At 44.7% G+C, this 23,669-nt stretch overlaps 1 protein-coding gene across 5 annotated transcripts in view; it reads left to right on the forward strand.

Annotated features, from left to right (window-relative positions):
• Positions 1 to 23,669, forward strand: part of gpc5b (glypican 5b) — a 688,958-nt gene that overhangs the window by 141,343 nt on the left and 523,946 nt on the right. For all 5 annotated transcript variants that reach the window (XM_067995585.1, XM_067995586.1, XM_067995587.1 and 2 more), the window contains exon 3: positions 21,751 to 22,445. In XM_067995585.1, coding sequence (XP_067851686.1) covers positions 21,751 to 22,445 — 695 coding nt within the window. The remainder of the gene's footprint in view (positions 1 to 21,750; positions 22,446 to 23,669) is intronic.

Genomic DNA, 23,669 nt, shown 5'->3' on the forward strand with positions numbered 1-23,669 from the left:
CTATAGTGACATCCCATCTATTGTGAATAATGAGCCATTGGTGACTTAGTAAAATGCATGACCTCATTTTAATGGAGCTTCTTAAAAGGCTCCTCTTCACTGGAAATGATGATCTAGGTTTTCTGATTGGCATTATTTCACTGGCAGTTCTCACCCACTTACTGTAAAACTGGCGCTAACCTGTTTATTTTAAGTGCAGTAATGAAATCTAGGCTTGCTGAGTTCCATTTTAAAAATGGATGCTCTGGAAACCATTACAAGAGAGTGAAGATGGTTATAACGAATGAGGTAAAACACGGAATGGACACGGATTAACATCGAGCGGGAGGAGGTATTGGCGGTTTTAGCAGGCCTAAAAATGGATAAATCCCCAGGCCCGGACGAAATGTATCCCAGGCTACTGTGTGAGGCAAAGGAGGAGATTGCGGGGGCTCTGACACATATATTCAGAACCTCTCTGGCCACAGGGGATGTGCCAGAGGACTGGAGAACCGCTAATGTAGTACCATTATTCAAGAAGGGGAGTAGGGAAAAACCGGGGAACTACAGGCCAGTGAGCCTAACATCAGTGGTAGGAAAATTATTGGAAAAAATTCTGAAGGACAAAATTAGTCTCCACTTGGAGAAGCAAGGATTAATCAGGGATAGTCAACATGGCTTTGTCAAGGGAAGATCATGTCTGACTAATTTGATTGAATTTTTTGAGGGGGTGACTAGGCGTGTGGATGAGGGTAACGCAGTGGATGTGGTATACATGGATTTCAGTAAGGCCTTCGATAAAGTCCCGCACAGGAGACTGGTCAAGAAGGTACGAGCCCATGGAATCCAGGGTGCCTTGGCACTTTGGATACAAAACTGGCTTAGTGGCAGAAGGCAGAGGGTGATGGTCGAAGGTTGTTTTTGTGACTGGAAGCCTGTGGCCAGTGGGGTACCACAGGGATCGGTGCTGGGTCCCTTGCTGTTTGTGGTCTACATTAATGACTTGGATATGAATGTAAAAGGTATGATCAGTAAGTTCGCTGATGATACAAAGATTGGTAGGGTGGTAAATAGTGAGGAGGATAGCCTCAGTCTGCAGGACGATATAGATGGGTTGGTCAGATGGGCGGAACAGTGGCAAATGGAATTTAACCCGGAAAAGTGCGAGGTGATGCACTTTGGAGGGACTAACAAGGCAAGGGAATACACAATGAATGGGAGGACCCTAGGCAAGACAGAGGGTCAGAGGGATCTTGGTGTGCAAGTTCACAGATCCCTGAAGGCGGCGGAACAGGTAGATAAGGTGGTAAAGAAGGCATATGGGATACTTGCCTTTATTAGCCGAGGCATAGAATATAAGAGCAAGGAGGTTATGATGGAGCTGTATAAAACACTGGTTAGGCCACAGCTGGAGTACTGTGTGCAGTTCTGGTCGCCACACTACAGGAAGGATGTGATCGCTTTGGAGAGGGTGCAGAGGAGATTCACCAGGATGTTACCAGGGCTGGAGCGCTTCAGCTATGAAGAGAGACTGGGAAGATTGGGTTTGTTTTCCTTGGAGCAGAGGAGGCTGAGGGGGGACATGATTGAGGTGTACAAAATTATGAGGGGCACAGATAGGATGGATACTAAGGAGCTTTTTCCCTTCGTTGAGGGTTCTATAACAAGGGGACATAGATTCAAGGTAAAAGGCGGGAGGTTTAGAGGGGATTTGAGAAAGAACTTTTTCACCCAGAGGGTGGTTGGAGTCTGGAACTCACTGCCTGAAAGGGTTGTGGAGGCAGGAACCCTCACAACATTCAAGAAGCATTTGGATGAGCACTTGAAATGCCATAGCATACAAGGCTACGGACCAAATGCTGGAATATGGGATTAGAGTAGACAGGGCTGATGGCCGGCGCGGACACGATGGGCCGAAGGGCCTCTATCCGTGCTGTATGACTCGATGACTCTATGACTCTTCCTTCATTGTCACTGGGTCAGTATCCTGAAATTCCCTGCCTAACATCATTTTGGGAGCCTCATCACCAGCAGGACTGCAGCGTTTCAAGGAGAAGTCCCACTGGGCAATAAATGCGACCTTGCCAGCGTCATCCGTATCCCAAGAACAAATTAAAGAAGAATCTGAGCTTACTTTTGACTGTCGGGAACATTATCACCAGGAATTTCCTCAAGGACTTCTCTCGCTCTGCAGAGACTCCATTTACGTTCACAGGGAGGATTTCTGCCAAAGTTACGGCAGCGAACTGGGAGAAGCACCAAGGAAATTCCCGGTTCAAATGACATTAAAGGTCCTTGGGTCTGTGATTTGAGAAATGCATGGCATCTCCTCGTTAAGATGTCCGTGGCTTTCTCTGTTGGAATAAGCGACTATGAGCTATTTGCCAATGCCTGTTGTTCTTGCATGAAAGTTGCCCAAGATCCAGTTCTGACATATCTCACTGTAAAGTGACCTCTACCTCGTAGTACCAAAGAACTGACTTAAGTTACAGCTCTGGTCCTCTAACCAGCTCCATTGCAGACCTTTACCTTCTAGCCATCTTGGTGGTTCACTCACAGTTGGCCAATGTGGCAGATACATTGAAAGATAGTTTGCCATACCTAAAAAATACTTCAGTGAATGGACATCATTTGGTTTAGTCATCCGCAGGATAGCTTCAAATATCTTTGGATTTGGTTTCAATCCATCAGCAGTTAACAAATGTCCTATGTATGACTCTTCTGTAACCTACTAATAAGGTTTTTCTTTCCGTTTAGGTTTCTCTTACATGCTCTGAAACAGGCTATGTAGATCTGTGTCATGTTCTATTGTGGCACCTTTCAGATCAGATCCTTCTCTAGTAAACTAAAATATCATTTGCAGTGGCTTCTACTCATAGAAAACTCTTCCTCGAGCCTCGTTTATTTACCGTTGGTACTCTCCTGAAGCCAATTCAATGACGACCAGTATGCATCAATAGGCACTGATACCCAAATGTATTGTCAGTAAATTTGATTCTTTGCCCAACTTAGCTTGCCAGACCCCAGCTTTAGCATTGAGCACAGAGAAGATTTGGGCTTTCTTGGGTTTTGTGGCAGTGTCTTCAACAGTTGGTAGCGGATAATGAGACCACTTTATTACTCATGTTAGATCCTTAAGATCAGTGTAGATTCTCCGTATTGTTTGGCTTCCTCATTGTCACCATCCTTGATCTGCAGCCTGAGGGTTTACTCACCAGACTGAGATTGTGCACCTCTTGTTCATCAGCTGCTTTCTTTAGAGGCTCTTTCAATGCAACAGCAATTTTGCTGGCAGGATATACCACTGAGTTTACACTATCTCAATGTGGTATGGTCTTTGTCGGCATTCCCGGGCTTCAAACATGTCACCATGCACATTGATAGTTTTCTTAGTTATGGGTTCATCAGCTGCCTTGTCAACTATTTGCAAAGGCCATGCTATTATCATGGATAAGTTCAGTTTCTGCAGGCAACGATGATGTGCCACCTTGATCTACAGCATGGAGCTCCTTCCCGAGTACAGTTCTTCCTGCATTTGCCCATTAGATACATCACAGATTTTCAATATAAGACTTTCAGCTTAGCCTTATTCTCCTTTGGAGGTAAAGATTGCCTGTATTTCCCATAGCATTCATGTACTAATTGAGAGGGAGTACATTGCACGTAGCCCCACAATCTAGCTGGAACTCAACATTTATAGTGTCACAAAAGTTTTTTTTTGGAAAAGCTTTCCCATCTGCTCCAGTTGTGTAGTACTCTCACCCCTGAGTCAGTAGGTCGTGGGTTCAAGTCCCACACCAGAGACTTGATCCAATAATCCAGGCTGACACTCCAGTGCATTACTGAGGGAGTGCTGCACTGTCGGCGATGCCGTCTTTCAGATTAGATGCTAACCAAGGTCTATCTGTAAAAGGTCCCAGGGCATTTTTCAAACAACAGGAAGTTCTCTCAGTATCCTGGCCAACATCCCTCCCTCAACTAACACCACCAAAAAGAGATTAACTGGTCAGTCATCCCTTGCAGTTTTTTGGGACCTTGCTCTGCACAAACTGGCTGCCAGATTTGCCTATAAAATAACAATGACTTCATTTCAAAAGTGGCTGTGAGGCACTTTGAGACGGTCTGAGGACATGAAAGGCATTATATAAATGCAAGTCTTTCTTTCTTTTCATCTGCCTCTATGAAGTGCAATTGTTCCTTTGGCAGTGTACAGGTCTCCTGTTGCCATAGTGTATAATTGCATTGCCTAGTGTGTTACTGAGCTGTTCAGAAGAGAAGGTTCCAGGTGCTGGCTTAACTGATCTCAGACAGGAGAGTAGTTTCTATGCAACCATTGGCTCCAGCATCCCTGGGCTGTGCAAGGTGTTCTGTTCCCTTCCGCCTTACACCGGTTCTTGGACCTTGGAATTACAAGAACAAAATTGCACGTGACAAACAGGCTTTGGCTCAACCCAAACTTGCTAGTTTATTAGACCAACAAAACCCCAGTACAAACCCTTCTATGATTTGACTGAAACTTACAATCACCCATATGGCTAGTCGTTACCGATGTTGATTGTATGCCTGGATCTGAAGGTGACTGGTCTCCGTCCGTCTTCACCTGACTGCAGCCTCCACGTGCTGCTGTTGTACCTTCTTATAGTGTTCCAGTCATGCAAACCCCCACCTGGGCTTCATCCGTGGTTTCAGCTATCTGTTGGATTGCTTGACATTCACACCTCTTCATCTGGGAATCTCGGTGATTCAAAACTCCTTAGTCGTGCAGAGCTGTGAGGTTGAGAGACAACTCCTTATCTCCTCCCCACTACCTCCACAGTATCAGGACAATGCGGTATTCTTCACTGTGATGGGCCCTTGGCTCACAGCATTGTTTAGGTGTGAAAGGCCTTCCATTCTTGTCCGAGACTGAACATGGTTCAGAAGCTCAGTTTGATTATACATTGTCTCGATGTTAATGTGTCGTTGCCAGGGGATCAATGTTTGATGTAAATGAGTCTCTTAAAACTGATCATGGACTGGAGTCTCTTTGACTGGCACCTGGGGTTAACTGTTTTATGTCTTGCAGCCTGTTTCATGTCTTGCAGTTTTACAGTGTTTTTAGTCTTACAGCTATAAGGGGATGCTAAAGGGTTTACAAATGTCAGGTGAGAGTATCATTAAACCAGGCTGCGATACTCTCGGTGGTCTGCATTTACAGCCTGGACCCTCGCAAGAAGAATGGGCTCTTGGGCAGGATACCATGGTGGCCAACACTCTCAGCCTGGGTTAAACTATGACCACTTGGGTGAGATTGGGTGGAAAGTTGCCAGCAGATGAGGAACTGCAGCTCACCAAGAATGAACGTCTTCAGGGAGGCCAACATGAGTATGGTGGTGACTTCCAACTTCCTCAAAGCACTGAGTCTGGCTGGGTTCTGTAGGACTAAACCTGGCAGTGCCTTTTATTCACGGGCCTTTGGGGAGGCACAGTTACTCTTAAACTTTTAAGCAAGTGAAGGGACTTACCTGGTCTCTGCTGAATGTGCTGAGAAAATGGGGTGGGGGGAGGCGAAATAGAGTGAAGCTGCACTGCCGGTGGCTCTAGACTTAGACCTATAACGGTCCAGGAAGTGAGACCATACTGGGTCTTGTCAAATAATTTTGTGTCGTGTTGCTCAGTTCTTGCCTTTGTAGCAGCGTTCCTGGCCACATTATGTCAGTTCTATTAGATGCAGTAGATTTATTTGGTTGAAACCCACCCAGCTCAAGTTTCTACTTTAGAGCTTGGTGTTAGTGACAGACCATATTCTGCTTTGATGGGATAAGGAGTGCCTGGAATATGCAATTACTCACTGATGCAGATTTAGGTTCATAACAGAATCACTGCCCTGAACTCAAAGCTATTGGCGTAGTCTTGTCCAAAGCATGTCCACTGGTTCATTTATACCAATAGTTTAAGAAGGAACCTGTATTTATATGGTCCCTTAGCAAGACGTTCAGAAATATCCCAGGCAGCAAATTACATTGTGGAGTTAATGATGCTGGCAATAAACATGGAAACCATTTTGCATACTCTAAGGTTTCAGAAGCAACAATGAGAGAAATGACCAGTTAATCTGTTTTTAGTGGTGTTGGCTGAAGGACAAATGTTAATTAGGACACTGGGAGAACTTCAAAATAAGGCCATGGATCTTTAGACCAGTGTTGTCCAATAGAAACTGCTGACTAGCCACAGATGTGGCTATGGTGACACTCTTTTAACGACACGCACTAATTTTAGGAGAAAATACCTTACACTCCCACACACTACAGGTGTACTTCATGTGTACATTTACTTAACAAACATCTACCACCATTCAGTAACCAAGGAATTAAAGCACTCACAACGATCAAAAAAACACTTGCACACTCTGCTTTTCATTTTACCATTTTACCAACAAACGCACAAAAAAGTTAAAGTTCACATGCATACACCATCTAGGTGGGTATTCTGGGTCTTGAGATCACATGCCCAATGATAGCATCTGTTACTCAAATTTTATTTACTAATCAGAAATGCAATTAGCCACATCTGGATTCCCAGTTAGTCACATGTAGCTAATGGTTGCTGCTTTCGTGTCCACCTGAACCATCAGCATAAGGAAATCGAGCCTCAGCACCATTAACAGTGCACTACTTCCTCAGTGCTGCATGGAAGTGTCTGGAGTGGGACTATGAACCCCCAAACTTCTGACTGAAAGGCATGATTGCCACCAACTGAGCTAAAGTGTCACATGTGGATTTAATTACATTAATCAAAGGTCATCATGCTGATTGCATTCGAGTGTCCCCACTCTCACCCCAAAAGAGCGTTGAAGGTTCAATCACATCCCAAGTACAGAGATCCCATTGAGTGTTGGTGTGGGGCCTTTACATAGGAATGCATATTTTGTATTGAGATGTGGGTGATATTGGCTAGGCCACATTTATTGTCCATCCCTAGTTGCCCTAAGAAAGTTGTGGTGGGCCTTCTCCTTGAACCAATGCAGAGCTTGTAATGGTGGTGTACCTACGATGCTGTTAGGTAGGAAATTTCAAGATACTGACCAAGAGATGATAAAGGAATGGTGATGTGTGTCCATGTCAGGATGGTGTGAGACTTTGAGGGGAACTTGGAGGTGATGGTGTTCTTTCTCAGAGGTTGAGGTCGCAGGGGAGAGAGGTGCTTTTGAAATAACCTTGGTGGCTTGCTGGACTGTAGGCACTGGGGCATGCAACTCTTCCATTTTCAGCATTCATTGTCCACTTCAAGCCCTCCCAGGTCAGATATAGAACAGCCAGATGCAGAATAATACTTCTACCTGTCTTAAACCCAACCTAGGAAAAACACCTATTGCATCAATGCGACGTTCCCATTTCCACACATCAGGCTTCCTGGTCTCAATGTGTAGGCACTGCCCCCTCTCCCCCACCAGTGAACCGATGCCTGGAGGGAACTGGATTGAGAATGTCCCAGGAAAGGACAAAGAGACAGAAATGGAGACTGCCATGCCTGCAGTGTGAGCTGGACTCAAATCCAGATCCCAGGAGTGAAAGGATAGTGTATTAACCCACTGCAGCATGCAATCCCAGAAGGTGCATCACCTGGGGAGCAGAGAGTGTCTCAGAATATAGCTTCAAATCCAGATGCTACTTCCTGAGGTTCAAGTCTAAGAGTATTGTGTCCTAGCTCAGCAAGGTACTAAATGTAGCTGAAAACTCATTGCTGAAGTGATCCACCTCGGGAATTTCCTAAAACAGATGGAACCTGACCACTCCTACCCTTTTGCAGTCATCTCCTCATCATTCCTCCCCTCCCCCTCCCCCCCCCAGGAGGTTTGTGTGTGTGCCTCTCCTGTGTCGATTGTGTCCGTGTAGTGTCTGTCTCTGTGCGCCTATTTGGGTATCTTCCTCTCACTGATGTCTCTTCGTGTCTATGCTTTGCTATGTGTGTGACTTTTTCTACGTGTCTCTCTCTGCAGCTGTGTGTGACTCTTAATACCCATATCAGTGACTCTTCATGTGCCTGCACATTTTATGTCAATATGTAAATATCTTTCTATGTGTATCGTTCTCACTTTCCTTCTTTTCTCGCTCTATATATGTCTCTTCCTCTCTCTGTTGGCCTGTTGCTATGTTATTGTGTGTGTGTCTCTCGCTCCATATGTCAGTCTGAGTTCCTGTCTCTCCATGTATTGTTCTGTCTCTCTGTCTTTCCATGTGTAGCTCTGTGTTTCTGACTCATCCTGTGTTGCTTTGTCTCTCTGTGTGTTGCTCTGTCTCTTCCTGTGTGTCTCTGTCTCACACTGTGTTGCTCTGTCTCTCTGTCTCTCCCTGTGTTGCTCCATCTCTCTGTCTCTCCCTGTGTTGCTCCATCTCTCTGTCTCTCCCTGTGTTGCTCCATCTCTCTGTCTCTCCCTGTGTTGCTCCGTCTCTCTGTCTCTCCTTGTGTTGCTCTGTCTCTCTGTCTCTCCTTGTGTTGCTCTGTCTCTCCCTGTGTTGCTCCGTCTCTCTGTCTCTCCTTGTGTTGCTCTGTCTCTCCCTGTGTTGCTCCGTCTCTCTGTCTCTCCTTGTGTTGCTCTGTCTTTCTGTCTCTCCTTGTGTTGCTCTGTCTCTCCCTGTGTTGCTCTGTCTCCCTGTCTCTTCCTGTGTAGCTCTGTTTCTCTGTCTCTCCCTGTGTTGCTCCATCTCTCTGTGTCTCCCTGTGTTGCTCTGTCTCTCCCTGTGTTGCTCTGTCTCTCTGTCTCTCCCTGTGTTGCTCTGTCTCTCTGTCTCTCCCTGTGTTGCTCTGTCTCTCTGTCTCTCCCTGTGTTGCTCTGTCTCTCTGTCTCTCCCTGTGTTGCTCTGTCTCTCTGTCTCTCCCTGTGTTGCTCTGTCTCTCTGTCTCTCCCTGTGTTGCTCTGTCTCTCTGTCTCTCCCTGTGTTGCTCTGTCTCTCTGTCTCTCCCTGTGTTGCTCTGTCTCTCTGTCTCTCCCTGTGTTGCTCTGTCTCTCTGTGTGTTGCTCTGTCTCTCTGTCTCTCCTTGTGTCGCTCTGTCTCTCCCTGTGTTGCTCTGTTTCTCTGTCTCTCTGTGTGTTGCTCTGTCTCTCTGTCTCTGTGTGTTGCTCTGTCTCTCTGTGTGTTGCTCTGTGTCCCTGTCCCTCCCTCCATTGGTCTTTGTCACTGTCTCTCCCTGTGTTGGCCTGAGTCTCTGACTACACTGTATATATGGAATGATAAAAATGAACTAATGGCAGTAACTAGATATTGGTGGCGCTTTCTGTGTGACAAATAGTTTGTCTGGAGCCTGCCGTTTTCTGTTAATGCAGTATAATTACAATGTTGTTTAAATGCTTGCTCATATCTTCTTAAAATAGAGGGTTGCTACTTCCCATCTCATGCCAGTGTAAGTTACACCTCCTGAGACTGGATTTGGGGCTGCATTTCATGCTCTGTCCAGTATAGACTTGGCTCAGCTCCTGCCATTTTGTGGCGTTCATCCAATCACACTAAGGTGATATTAGGATACACCAGTATGCTGTTGGATCAGCTGTGCTGTCTGTCAAGTTGCTTGCCAGATAGTATCCCCACTGTGGACAGTCACCACAACACACTGCTTCCAGTCAACAGTGGAATCAGAATCTGATTCGAAACTAAAGCTCAGTTGACGGGATGTTGATGTTGGGCTGTCTACACGGCTGTTGGTAGTTCCTCTGTTACCTACAACATGCATCAAATTGTACAATGAATGAGACCTATGCCCACTTACCCTGCGACCTTGCCATTTATGGAAGCTGCAACCTCAGCCACTGTGTTGTTCTGTCCCTCTGAAATTGGCTCCCAATTTTATAACCTAATTTATGTTTCTCAATCGCAGACAATATCCCTCCCATTTAATTTCCCAAGGGAAAGCTCTGTATAAATACTCCCAGATCCACAAAGGGAATTGAGCAAGAATTCCAACCTCATCCGTCCTCATCTTGGGTCACAAGCAACCTAAGATAGAAGAATTCAAAGTATTGAATAGGAATCGGGGGTATGTTTAAATTAATGATTTGATTTAGAAACTGTTAGAGGCTGAAGAAAACATCAGAAATGTAAACTCTGTAAACTTTTCCTGAAGAATATGTTTTTTCTTTTAATTTTTTCCCCATCTCATTGAAATGGAAGTTTCATACAAGAACAGCAAAGACAAAAGAAAGTATTTGCAATAACATAGCACCTTATCACATCCTCGAAATTTCTAAAAGTGCTCCAAATCAGTGAATTACTTTTGAAGCACAGTTACTGGTGTTATAGTGGCAAATACAGCAGCCATTTTGTGTAGAGCAAGGTCCCAGAAATAGCAAATAAGATGAATGAATACTTTCCTTTGGTGGTGTTGGTTAAAGGAGGAATTTTGGTCAGGACACAGGGAGAAGCCATCTGTTCTTCTTTCAAATGTGCTATGGGATCTTTTACATCCATCTGAACAGGCAAATGGGGCCTCAACTGAAAGATGGCGCCTTTGACAATGCAGCACTCCCTCAGTACTGCACTGAAATATCAGCCTAGGTTACATGCTGAAGTACTGGAATGGGGCTCGAGCCCACAGTTTTCTGACTTAAGAGGCAACAGCGCTACCAACTGAGCCAACCTGACCCAGGGAAGTACTCTGTCAAGGTGTATTGTTAAGGTACTGTAGAGGGAACTTAACTCTCCATCTAACAGTGCACCTGGTTTGGGAGTGCTTGATGCTGACACTGGGTACAAAAAAATGGAAAAGTTCTCATTCTCCAGCACTTACATTCCACATCTCGGCCGATTTTCCTTTTCCAGCAATTTCAGATCTTCATCTGCTCCCAAATCTCGATCATTCAATCCTCAGATAGAGGTAAGTATTTCAGCATATTGATGTTTTCTATCTCTCTCTTTTCTGCTCCTGACCTGATTTCTTTTTGTCAACCTTTCTGTGAGGTAGATATGCAACGTTTAGTATTTAGCAAGAAATATCTCCTTGCCTTACTCGTAAACAGTAACAGATGTGTCTTTGGAAAATGTAACATCATTCTCTGCAGCTGTTTGGATACGTTAATTAGACTTTTTCAAAATGGCTTCCAGCAGCTCGTGATCACTTTCCACAATAATTTTCTTTCCCAAAAGTGCTGCTCAAATTTCTCTAAACCAAAATTAATGGTTAAGACATTTTTTTCAAGCTAAGCTTAATGTATCTCCATTTTAGTTGGTAACCTGAGGTATGGGCCACAGGTTGACCGTGCATGAGGCACCTTCCCATTCCTCTTTCAGATGTGTCACACTGTGGACATTTGCCCTTGAGAGATAATCTTCTTTACTTCATCCAGGCATTGCTCATGGTGACAATCCCTTGTAAAGTCAACTTCTTCCTTCACTTGGTCATGAAGAGCATTGTTTACTTCTAATAACTTTGAAGCAAACTGCAGATAGGTAGCCATTCCAAGAATTCTCTGGACACCATGTTTGTTGGTGAGGAGGCATCTTCAACGGTGCTACAACTTTAGTGGCATCTAGTTGTAGTCTACCATCAGAGAGTCAATGAATCAAATGCTTCACTCCTCATTTCTTGAACTTCATTTTTATCCCTTTTCAGTTTGGTACTTTTTTTTTCAACAAGGGCTTCCAGTTTCTTAGTATTATCTTGTTCATCTGTAGTGTAGACTCAAATGTCACCGCCTATGACAGCAAGTCACTCTAGATTTTCAAGTGCCACATTCTCTGAAATGCCTCAGGAGCTGTTGAAAAGGTAGTCAACTGACTCAATTCTTCATCTAATACAACCAGTTAAAACCCTCTTTGCGTCCACAACGGTGGATACTTTTGCTTTTGCTAATTCAGGCAACAGATCATCTATACTTCGAAGTCGGTATTGATTACATTTGAGGACTTTAAGTGGCTTTGGATCAATGTCGGGCACACTCCATCGTTTGGTTTCATCACCAATCAGTCAGGCTACTGATTAGTGCATGAATTTTCCGATCATCAAGCTTATTAATGGGCATCTTGACAAGTTCTTTTTACAGCTAGAGGTAGTTCCCTGGCTGACAATTGTCTGGGTGGGACCCTAGGATCAATCTGAAGATGAAGTGTTCTGCCTTACTTCACTTCTTTGAATACATGCTGGTGGTTAGCCACTGCATCTCGTTTTGAGAGTTTTGATTAACCTTCCATCATCAAAATATCCCTGTGATTCATTGTCACAAGTTGCATATGTTGAAAAGCTTCAGCACCTAAATCAGGTCTACACCCACTTGGCACTATTTAAAACCTGATGCTATACTTTATCTTGAGATCTGATGCTATACTTGGTCTTGAGATCTCTAACTCTGACACTTTACTCTAGTGGCTTCATTTCTGAACATAAGCAGTAGATTGTTAGAATCCTGAATCTCTTTGCCACTTAGATCATCTAATAGTCTCAAGTGTTCATTCAGTTAGAACATTGACTGTAGCACCACAGTCCAGTGAAAATCAGACTTGTTGTTTATCAGCATGTTGGCAAATAGTTTGTTGGTGTACAGATTTTTTCACATATCCAACATCTCAAATGGAGAGAATGTATCCTTCATCTCAGTCGCAATTAGCTTTACTTACACTACGTAGCTGCTTTTTGTCTTTGTTCTGATTTCTAGACTGTGGACATTTGGCGACATGTATTACACTTTCAACCTCAAGCAGGACAAGACCTTTCCTTCTGAATTTACTTTCTATTTCTGGAGCTTTGAAAACTTTCTTGGGCTTCATAGCTAGAGCTATTTTCCTTGCTAAATATTGCAATTCTTCTTGGGTTCTTATTTCATTCAGCTCCTTTGCCGTTGATTCACGAGCTTTAAATGTCAGTTTTGTTTCTTGTAGAGGTCTCTCCCTTGTACCATTGTTCTGTATCCCAACATCTATGGCATCTCTGACCATGCTTTCTTCTAGAGCCCTGCAGCGACCTGTTCTAGCTGAGGTGTGGAGGAGTGTTACATCTGACTCGATTCTTTCCATCAGCACCTTGGTCTTGATTGTTGAAAATGCAGCATTCATAAGTTTCATTACTTTCCCCAACACACAATTGTTTTATCTTGATAAGAACAATCTCAGTGTCAATCGTGACTTAGTCTATCACAAATTGAAGACCATCAAGTATTTTCACTGCCTCTCTGGCACTGCAGGTAATTAGGATGGCAGTTCTGACACCTTTCTGGCTGCTGAATGAGACGCTATGCAATCACATATATGTCCTGCATTCTGCCAAAGCATTTCTAATTGCTTGCTCAATTACACGGTTTTGTTGGCAGTGGGACATTCTGAATAATCGATTTGTAGGCCTGTACGATGGCTGCAGTCACGGTGCTTAACATTTTAATTTTTTTTGTTTTTAAGTGATTCTCCAGCTGATCCAGAGCAGCTTTCAGTACCAGTCTTGCATAGTTTCATTTTTGACCGTATCATTCAGAAACAGAGTAAGGACAGTATCAGCCAAAAGCCAAGTACCAGGCCAGCTTGATACTTATCCTCCCACCCAGGGTTGCTCGCAGCAGTGCCTGGGAGATCAATCCTCAATGCTGGGAGATGCCTGGACAATCCTGGAGGATTGGAAATCCTAGTCAAGTGGGCTGTAGGAGCCTGGCCATTTTGGCTTCAAATGTTCCTTATTTTTATCCGTATCACCTTCTAAACTTCTGGTAGGTTCAGAATGTGTCACTTTTCAATTCTGACACTGTATCATGTTTGCTTCACAGATCAGTCGGTGGCAATATTACGAGGATTCATTGCTGTATACAGGTGTCAGCTGTAGCTCAGTGTAGCGCTCTTACCTCTGAGCCAGATGGTTGTGGGTTCAAAGCTCCACTCCAGAGACTTGAGTATATGAGCTAGGTTAACACTTCAGTGCAGTACTGTCACAGATGTCATTTTTCAGATGAGATGTTAAAACCGAGGCCCCACCTACCCTCTTAGGTGGACATAAAAGATCCCACAGCACTATTTTGAAGAGGAGCAGGGGAGGTGTCCTGGCAATATTTATTCCTCAACCAACATCTAAAACAGATTGCCTGGCCATTATCTCATTGTTGTTTGTGGGAGTTTGCTGTGTGCAAATTGCCTGCTGCGTTTCTTACATTACAACAGTGACTACACTTCAAAAGTGCTGTGAAGCGCTTTGGGATATCCTGAGGCTGTATATATGCAAGTTTTTCCTTCTTTACTGTCTTCCTCTGTTAGGTCGCACTGACTTTCTCACATTTCCTGCCTCCACTTTGTATTTCTGTAATATGATGACTGAGCTGTAGCCAGATTTCCCCTACTCTGAGACACAGCCTCGGTCTAGACCTTGTTAACTTTGCCAGTGTGATAGCACCGTCTGCCGTGGAATGTGCACAGTTACGCAGTGACGTAGCGAGCAACGCCGTTGGTGCTGATTGGTGGTGATGGCTCTGTTACAGAGCAAGGCCCATCAGTAGTTCCGATTTATCAGGAAATGGCTAGAGTGACGACAAAAATCAGCGGGAAAGTATGGGAAGAAATTCATTTAGGCAAATACTCTGGAATTGAGTGAGAACGACATAACAAATAGGGAGTGTAAGATGGTAAAGATGTAAAGAGGCACTGGATAATGCTGGAGGACTGCAGAGAGGTGAGTGGGCACGATGTGGGAGATCTGTGCATATGCGCCAACCTATAAAACTAGCAAAAGCTTACCATCATGTTTTGGGATCTATTGACCATTTTTCCACATAAAGCATTTGGAGAAAGGGTAACTTTTTAAAAAGGGCACTGAGACAATAGGTGGTTAAAATGCTATTGAGTTAAGCTTTGATATCATTTCTCCACCGACTGCAAATAATGACCACTTTGTTAGCCTGTCTTGGCAATTGAAACACCTCACAGCCATTGTGTTGGGAAGTCTTGCTTCTTTCCGGTTATGAACAAGGAGAAATAAAAAGAAAATAACAGAATCATTGTCAATCAGGCCTCGTAAAGGTTGTGAGAAGGTTAGAATGCAAGGAAGTAGTTAGAAGTTATTTTGATTGAAGCAAGACAAGCCACTGATGTAGGGGAGCATACAGTGTTCATTATTTTGTGGCATTACTCAAAGACAAGTTGTACTGATTGAACCAAGTGATCATAACTGTGGCTCTGTACGTTAATACACAGTGAAGTAAAGCAGTTTAACGGTTTGTCTCTGGCCTCACCTCACCAAGTTGGCTGATAACACAAGGATATTGTAAGCAGTGTAGATGGAAGCATAACATTACAGATTAAGTGAATGGGCAAAATTGTGGCAAATGGATTTCAATGTAGGCAAGTGTGAGATCATCCACTTTGGACCTAAAAAGGATAGATCAGAGTACTTTCTAAATGGTGAAAAGTCCAAAACAGTGGAGTTCCAAAGAGACTTAGGGGGTCCATGTACATAGATCATTAAAATGTCATGGACAGGTTCAGAAAATAATCAAAAAGGCTAATGGAATGCTGGCCTTTATATCTAGAGGACTGGAATACCAGGGTGTAGAAGTTATACTACGGCTATACAAAGCCCTGGTTAGACCACACCTGGAGTACTGTGTTCAATTCTGAGCACTGCACCTTAGGAAGGATATATTGGCCTTGGAGGGAGTGCAGTGTAGATTTACTAGAATGATATCTGGACTCCCAGGGTTAAATTACGAGGACAGATTACACAAACCAATGTTGTATTCCCTGGAATTTAGAAGATTAAGGGGTGATTTGATCGAAGTTTTCAAGATATTATGAGGAACTGATAGGGTAGATAGAGAGAAACTATTTCCGCTGGTTGGGGAGTCTAGGACTAGGGGACATAGCCTAAAAATTAGAGCCAGACCAGGAGTGAAGATAGGAAACACTTCTACACGCAAAGGGTGGAAGAAGTTTGGAACTCTCTTCCACAAACAGCAGTTGATGTTAGCTCAATTGTTAATTTAAATCTGAGATTGATAGATTTTTGTTAACCAAAGGTATTAAGGGATATGGGCCAAGGCGGGTATATGGAGTTAGGTCACAGATCAGCCATGATCTCATTGAATGGTGGAACAGGTTTGAGGGGCTAAATGGCCTACTCCTGTTCCTATCCTCAGACCACTTTAGAAGGGACAAGAATTTGAAATCACAAGGATATCCTATTGTTACACCCCAGTGTTGTGCTATTGTGTGGTCAGACATTGGGCAGTAAGGACACATGTAAGATGCTCAGACTGTTTACATGGGTGCCTGCACCTCTGTAACCTGCGAGAATTTCTAAAGCAAAACCCTAAACTTGTAACACTTACCAACAACTTCAGTTAAGCTGGTACTTTCCTTTCACTCTCCCTTTTTGAACTGGTACTTTTTGCCCCTCCCCAGAGTTTATGCTGGCAGGTTTTGCCCAGTTCATACCTGGTCATCTCCCTCCCCAACACCCCCCCCGTTAATGTTGGCATGCCCTGTCCTCCTCCACTCCAAAGCACCATTCCCAACTTCTCCCCACCTTCCTTATCCCTCTAAAGCACCACTCCCAGCTTCTGCCCCTTGCCTCTCCTCTTCATTATCACTAGGGTTTCCAGTCCTCCCGATTGCCACTGCTGCAAACAATCCGGGAGAAAGATTTTCCAGCCCGCGTAGTGCCCACTGCTGTATCTGGAATGACACAGTTTGTCCTTTCCCGGCTCCTGTCCGACTCGGCACACCTGCTCCCACAGCCAACTTGGAGTGGGTCTGTGCCCCTCCGCTCACACAATCCAGCGTTGTGGGCATCCAGTGCCAACATTACAGCCACATTGTTTTTAGTATCAGATAACACATGATCAGATGTCGCATGATCAAACCTCCAGAAATACGTCCAACGAGAGTTGGCAACCCTAATTACCACCCAATTCCCCCTTCCCTCTATTAGCGTCCATTTACCTCCCCCTTCATTGCCATTGACTTCTCCTTCCCTCACCCCTTCATTGCCACCCATTCCTCTTTCCCTGCCATACATCCTTCCCATCTGCCAGCTCCTACCTGCGTTCAGTTGCGATAGCCTTGTCTCGCTCCTGGACTGCTTCCTTTGCCGGAGGCTCAGGTTCTGCTTTCTCTATGAGCAGGCCACAATCCTTGCCGTGCTGGGAGTGTTATGGAGAGGATACGGGGATCTGTTCCGATGTATTAATCATCTTCCTCAGGAGAAACGGAGCTGAGGAGAGGAAAGAGGCCCAGCTGTGTGCTGACGTGCTGAATTGGGACCCCAAAACGTTGATTGTTGGTGTGCAAAGCTGATGACTGGCGTGTATTAATGAGGGGGTGTGGTCTGTAATGATAAACCTGTATCTATACCATGTTGAAATGACTGAATGCTTCACAATGAATTACTATAGGAGTGCAGTGACCGCTGTTACTTAAGGAAATACAAGAACACTAAGGAGAGTTGGTATCACTGTAGAATCAGGACAAATAGTGGCATGTACCATAAGCGGAGCCAAACGACATCTCTTGAATGGGCCTCACTCCTCCATTGAGCTGAAACTCAGCCTGCATTAACACCCTGCCCAATTCCCCAACAATATCGGGGTGTGACATTATCATGTTACCTAGACATAGATTCCTGAGAAAAGCAAACAGAGCAGATTCTCCAGCTCTTCTGGAATGTCCCAAGAAATGTCACAAATATGGGTTGGGTTTGCCTACCTAAGTTGCCCAGCTAGAGGAGCAGTCCCACCTCCCCAACAATGATTATTGCAGTGGGGACTGAGATTGGCTCGGCCTGTTCCTGCAAGTTTGGCTTTTGCAAGCAAGTAAATAGGCAGTCTAGGCCTGGGGCTGTTAATGTACCAGCTGCCGTGGGATGGAATTGCTCCTTGTTAAATTTGCCGGCTGGAATTCTAACCGTAACTGCTCCATTCGGACTAGTGTCGGGCAGCTGAAAGTGCGCCACCTTCCCCACACCAGACCATATTCCCCGATGGGAAGCTTCTCCGTAGTCTCGCGTGTTGCTTTTACAGCCCTGCCCCCGCAAAGTGGGGCCTGATCTCCTTCTGGCTGTAAAATTCATTGCAGTTATCAAATCGCAGGAAACTGTTGGGTTTACAATATCGTAACGGCATTGGGTTTGACTGCAAAGAAAGGGGGCTAAAGCCCAAAAGTATTAGGGGTTAGTGTGGTCGCTAGACTGACTGAAACAAATGGAAAAGTGATAATTGTAAACAGTGTTACTCATCCGAGATAAAATTACTGTTTTATACCTCATCCATGATTTTGCTACCTCCAGACTCGACTATTCCAGTGTTCTCCTGGCCGGCCTCCCATCCTCCACCCTACATAAACCCGTCCAAAACTCTGCTGCTCGTATCCTAACTCGTACAAAGTCCCATTTATCCATTACCCCTGTGCTCGCTGACCTACATTGGCTCCTGGTGCAGCGATGCCTCGATTTTAAAATTCTCATCCTTGTTTTCAAATCTCTCCATGGCCTCGCCCCTCCCCATCTCTGTAACCTCCTCCAGCCCTACAACCCTCCGAGATCTCTGCGCTCCTCCAATTTTTGCCTCTTGCGCATCCCCGATTTTAATCTCTCCACCATTGACAGCTGTGCCTTCAGCTGTCTGGGCACTAAACTCTGGAATTCCCTCTCTACACCTCTCCGCCTCTCCATCTCTCTTTCCTCCTTGAAGACACTTCTTAAAACCTGCCTCTGAGCAAACCTTTGGCCACCTGTGCTAATGTCACTTCCTAAGGCTCAGTGTCAATATTTGACTGATAATCGCTCCTGTAAAGCACCTTGGGATATTTTACGACGCTAAAGGCACTACATAAATGCAAATTGTTCTTGCAAGTTGTACCAGATGTGCAGAGTGGAAACTACCAACAGTTGGTAGCACTCTTTGCCTCTGAGTCAAAAGGTTGTGGGTTCGAGCCCCCCTCCATGACTTGAATACAAAATCCAAGCTGACACTCCTGAGGGAGTGCTGCACTGTTGGTCTTTAGGATGAGATGTTAAACCAAGGCCCTGTCTGCCTGATCAGATGGCCATAACAGATTCAGTGGTAATATTCAAAGAAGAGCAGGCCTACATTCATCCCTCAACCAACCCCACTGCAAACAAAGATTAACTGTTCGTTCATCTCGTTGCTCTTTGTGGAATCTGGCAGTGTGCAAATTGGCTGTCGTCTGTGCCTATGAGACAATAGTAATTACATTTCAAAAGTAATTAATTGGATGTGAACTGCTTTTGGGCATCCTGAGGATGTGATCAGGCTTTATATAAGCTATTCTTTCTTTCTGTTTGTCTCCGAGTTACTCACTTCCCTTTCGGCCCGTTTCTCTCAGGGTTTCAGCGAGGTAACGTGACGGAACTCCTTTTCGAGCGACACGGTTCTGATTAAGTTGCTGCTGTTTGTCACACCTCTAGATGGCAAAAAAGTTTTCAACAAACTTTATTGTAATGGATTTCCAGCAAAATCAATTCAAATAGAAAGGTTACAGCACGGAAGGAGGCCATTCGGCCCATCGAGTCCGTGCCGGCTCTATGCAAGAGCAATCCACCAATCCCACTCCCCCGCCCTTTCCCCGTAGCGCTGCAAATTTTTTCCTTTCAAGTACTTATCCAGTTCCCTTTTTGAAGGTCATGATTGAATCTGCCTCCACCACTCCCTCGGGCAGTGCATTCCAGATCCTAACCACTCGCTGCATAAAAAAGTTCTTTCTCATGTCATTTTTTGGTTCTTTTGCCAATCACCTTAAATCTAAGTCCTCTGTTTCTTGACCCGTCCACCAATGGGAACAGTTTCTCTCTATCTACTCCGTCTAGACCCTTCATGATTTTGAATACCTCTATCAAATCTGGTAGAAGTAAACTGGGCTACCATTCCAGAGCCTCAACACATAGTTATTTCCAGGGAGACAGGCCATGTGTATAATTGAACATGTGGTATAGAATCATAGAATTTTACAGTACAGAAGGAGGCCATTCGGCCCATTGTGCCTGTGCCAGCTCTTTGAAAGAGCTATCCAATTAGTCCCACTCCCCTGCCCTTTCCCCATAGCCCTGCAAGTTTTTCCTTTTCAAGTATATATCCAATTTCCTTTTGAAAGTTATTGAATTTGTTTCTACCGCCCTTTCAGGCAGTGCATTCCAGATCACCATAACTTGCTACATAAAAATAAATTCTCGTCTCCCCTCTGGTTCTTTTACCAATTACCTTAAATCCTTGTCTTCTGGTTACCGACTCTCCTGCCAGTGGAAACTGTTTCTCCCTATCTATTCTATCAAATTTTGAACACATCCATTAAATCTCCCCTTAACCTTCTCTGTTCTAAGGAGAACAATCTCAGCTTCTCCAGTCTCTCCACATAACTGAAGTCCCTCATACCTGGTGTCATTCCAATAAATCTCCTCTGCACCCTTTCCAAGGCCTTGACATCCTTCCTATAATGCAGTGCCCAGAATTGGACACAATACTCCAGCTGGGGCCTAACCAGTGATTTATAAAAGCTTAGCATAACTTCCCTGCTTTTGTACACTATGCCTCTATTTATAAAGCCGAGGATCCCGTATGCTTTTTTAACAGCCTTCTCAACTTAAGCTGACACCTTCAAAGATTTGGGTGTGTGAACCCCCAGGTCTCTGCACCTTCCTGCACCTCCTTAAAAATTGTACCATTTAGTTTATATTGCCTCTCCTCATTCTTCTCTGCAAAATGCATCACTTCACACTTCTCTGCATTAAATTTCATCCGCCATGTGTCAGCCCATTTCACCAGTCTGTCTATGTCCTCCTGAGATCTGCTACTATCCTCCTCGTATCCACAGATGGTAAACTGATATGTGGAGCAGCAACATTCTGCTGGGTATGATGGTGTCATGTAACTGGGATAATCTCACTGACAACAAACACCAGCCCACAGCAGGAGCTGTCACAGCCTCATATGGATGCCACTGTAGTCTTGGTCCACCAGCCACCTTCCTCCCCCACTCTCCCCACACAAGGCGATAGCATGCTCTACATATTTCTGGGCTGTACAGTCCCTCCCCAGTGTATTGAGAAATCTAGAATGGAATGGGATAAGGGTGGGAAAAGAGCTTCCTCGAAGGGTAAAAGTAATCCCTGATTCACATTGCAGCATCTTCAGGAAAAGAAAGTTGGGAAAGGGTTATTTGTAAACACAGAGTGCTGACTTAAATATGCTGCGAGCCTCGATCGTGAGTGACATTGCTGCTGTTAAAACGAGACAGGGCTGTTCTCCCTCCCCTGAGAACGAGAAGATTTGCCAAATACTCTTGCTTGAAGACAGTGACACATTCGTTAGCTGCCCAATTTCCAATTTTATTCTGCTCTTTAAGTCGATATTTTACAGAGTTTTACTAAATTTCCGAAGGCGGGCTGGATTAGGAACAGAGAAAGGCCATTTGGCCAAACTAGTCCATCCTTTTCCTGAATGATCTCAACCCCACCTTCTCACCATTTGCCCTTCTCCAATAACCAATCTAATTGATCTTTGCTTCATTGGCCCTCCCTGGAAACTCACTCCATTACCCTTTGTGTGAAATGGTTCCTTTGGATCAATCCTTAATTTTTACATGATGTCCCCCTGTGTTTTTCAGCCATTCGCCAAGTTCACAAGTGGTTAGGGTGCAGCCATGGCTGAAAGTGCTGGGAATGCAACTTTCAATGTGATGTTGGTGGGGGGCCGGGGGTGGGGGTTGGAACCAAGAGGGACTGAGGAAAATGTTTTGGAAAGGGCTGGGATGTTTAACGTGTCCTGTTTGGTTCCCTCAAAGGTTAAATCTGTTGTTAATGAAGCTTCTTCTTTTCCTTTGGCAGATGCATTTAAATCCTTGATTCACATTGCAACCAATCACACCAACTTCATGTTCAAGACAGGGTACAGGACAATGGCAAAGGAGGCCACGGAGGTGGTGAAGGGGCTTTTTACCGACATATCCCTCTATGTCCTGGATTTGGGTGAAAGCATTGAGGACGTTGTCCTGAGTTTCTTTGACAGCCTCTTTCCATTGGTTTATAATCGTCTGATACACCCTGGACTCAGCGAGGTTTCCCTGGATTATTTAGAGTGCCTACGGTTGACCAGGCAGGATATCAACCCCTTTGGGTCTTACCCTGTGAAGATGGTGGCTGAATTGTCCAGGCCACTGCAGGCAATGAAGACTCTCCTACAAGCTTTGAACATAGGCAGCGAGGTGATAAATATGACCGAGAATGTAGCTTTCACCCGGGAGTGTACTAGAGCCCTGGTGAAGATGGAATATTGCTCTCACTGTCACGGCCTTACTCTGATCAAACCCTGTGTGGCCTACTGTCTGAACGTCATGCGGGGCTGTCTGGCTAATGTCGCGGATATTGATACTCACTGGCGGGACTACATTTCAAACCTGGACGAGCTCACCAGTGTCATTACAGGATCACGAGGTGTGGAACAAGCATTGCTAAGAGTGGCACCACTGGTTAATGAAGCTATTTTGCACGCCCAGCTGAATGGACCAGAAATCTCCACTACAGTAAGTAATAGAGTGTCCTGGCACCCCGAAGGAGCTGTGTTGGGACCAAAGCCCAAACAGATGGGGTAAAATTAATTCTATCCATTTTCCTGTGTGTGTACATCTCTCTCTCTCTCATACTTGTATCTCTTACTGTTCATGATTCTCTCTGTTTATCGGTGACTTTGCCTTTCTCTCTGTGTCACTCTGCTTATTGGGTGTGTATGTGTGTGTGTGTGTGGTGTGTGTGTATGCGCATCTCTCTCTCTCTACTTGATTGTGTATCTCATGCCCTCTATTGGTGTCTCTCTCACTCTTTATGTTTGGCACCGTATGCCTCACTGTTTATCTGAGCATTTCTCTTTTTGTTTACTTGCATCTCTGTGTCTCCCTCTGTCTTTCTGTTCATCTGTCTCTGCTTCTGTATTTATCTTTGTGTCTCTCCTCTCACTTTACCTGTGCCTGTGTGTGTCTCTCTTTGTTTATCTGTATCATGGTTTATCTGTGTGTCTGTCTGTCTACCTCTCTCTCTCCTTCTTTCCACTTTCCATCCCAATCCTTCCCCTCTCTCTGTTTATTTGTGTGTCTGTAAGCCTCCCCTCTCTCCCCATCCTCTCTCTTGCTATCTCTCTCTCCCCTTTATCTGTATCTTTTTGCTGTAAAGGGTAAATACGTTTTTGTCACTCACGACAACGGTTTCTGCAGGCGTAAGCTCCTTAGCACCAAATAACCAGCCTGCTTCTTGCACAGATAGACCTCACTGTGTGGGAGATTGTTTGAGAATGCTTCAGCTTTTCTTTGTTGAATTGTCAATATTTGAAACAATGAGAGGTCTGAATCCTAGATGTCAGTCGCGGCTCAGTTGGTAGCACACTCGCCTCTGAGTCAGAAGGTCGTTCAAGCCCCACTCCAGAGAATTGAGCACAAAATCTAAGCTGACACTCCAGTGCAGTACTGAGCTGACACTCCAGTGCTGACTGTTGGAGGTGCTGTCTTTCAGATGAGATGTTAAAACGAGGCCTCGTCTGCCTTCTCAGGTGAATGTAAAATATCCCATGGTACTATTCTGAAGAAGAGCAGTGGAGTTCTTCCGGTGTCCAATTGCCTGCCGGGTTCCCTACATTAGTGACTACATTTCAAAAATACTTCATTGTCTATAAAACGATTTGAAACATCCTGAGGTCATGAAAGGTGCTATATAAATGCAAGTTCTTTCTTTCTCTCATTCACTGAGTTAGGAAAGGG

The sequence above is a fragment of the Heptranchias perlo genome, chromosome 13 (genome assembly GCF_035084215.1).
Source record: "Heptranchias perlo isolate sHepPer1 chromosome 13, sHepPer1.hap1, whole genome shotgun sequence".
Taxonomy (NCBI): domain Eukaryota; kingdom Metazoa; phylum Chordata; class Chondrichthyes; order Hexanchiformes; family Hexanchidae; genus Heptranchias; species Heptranchias perlo.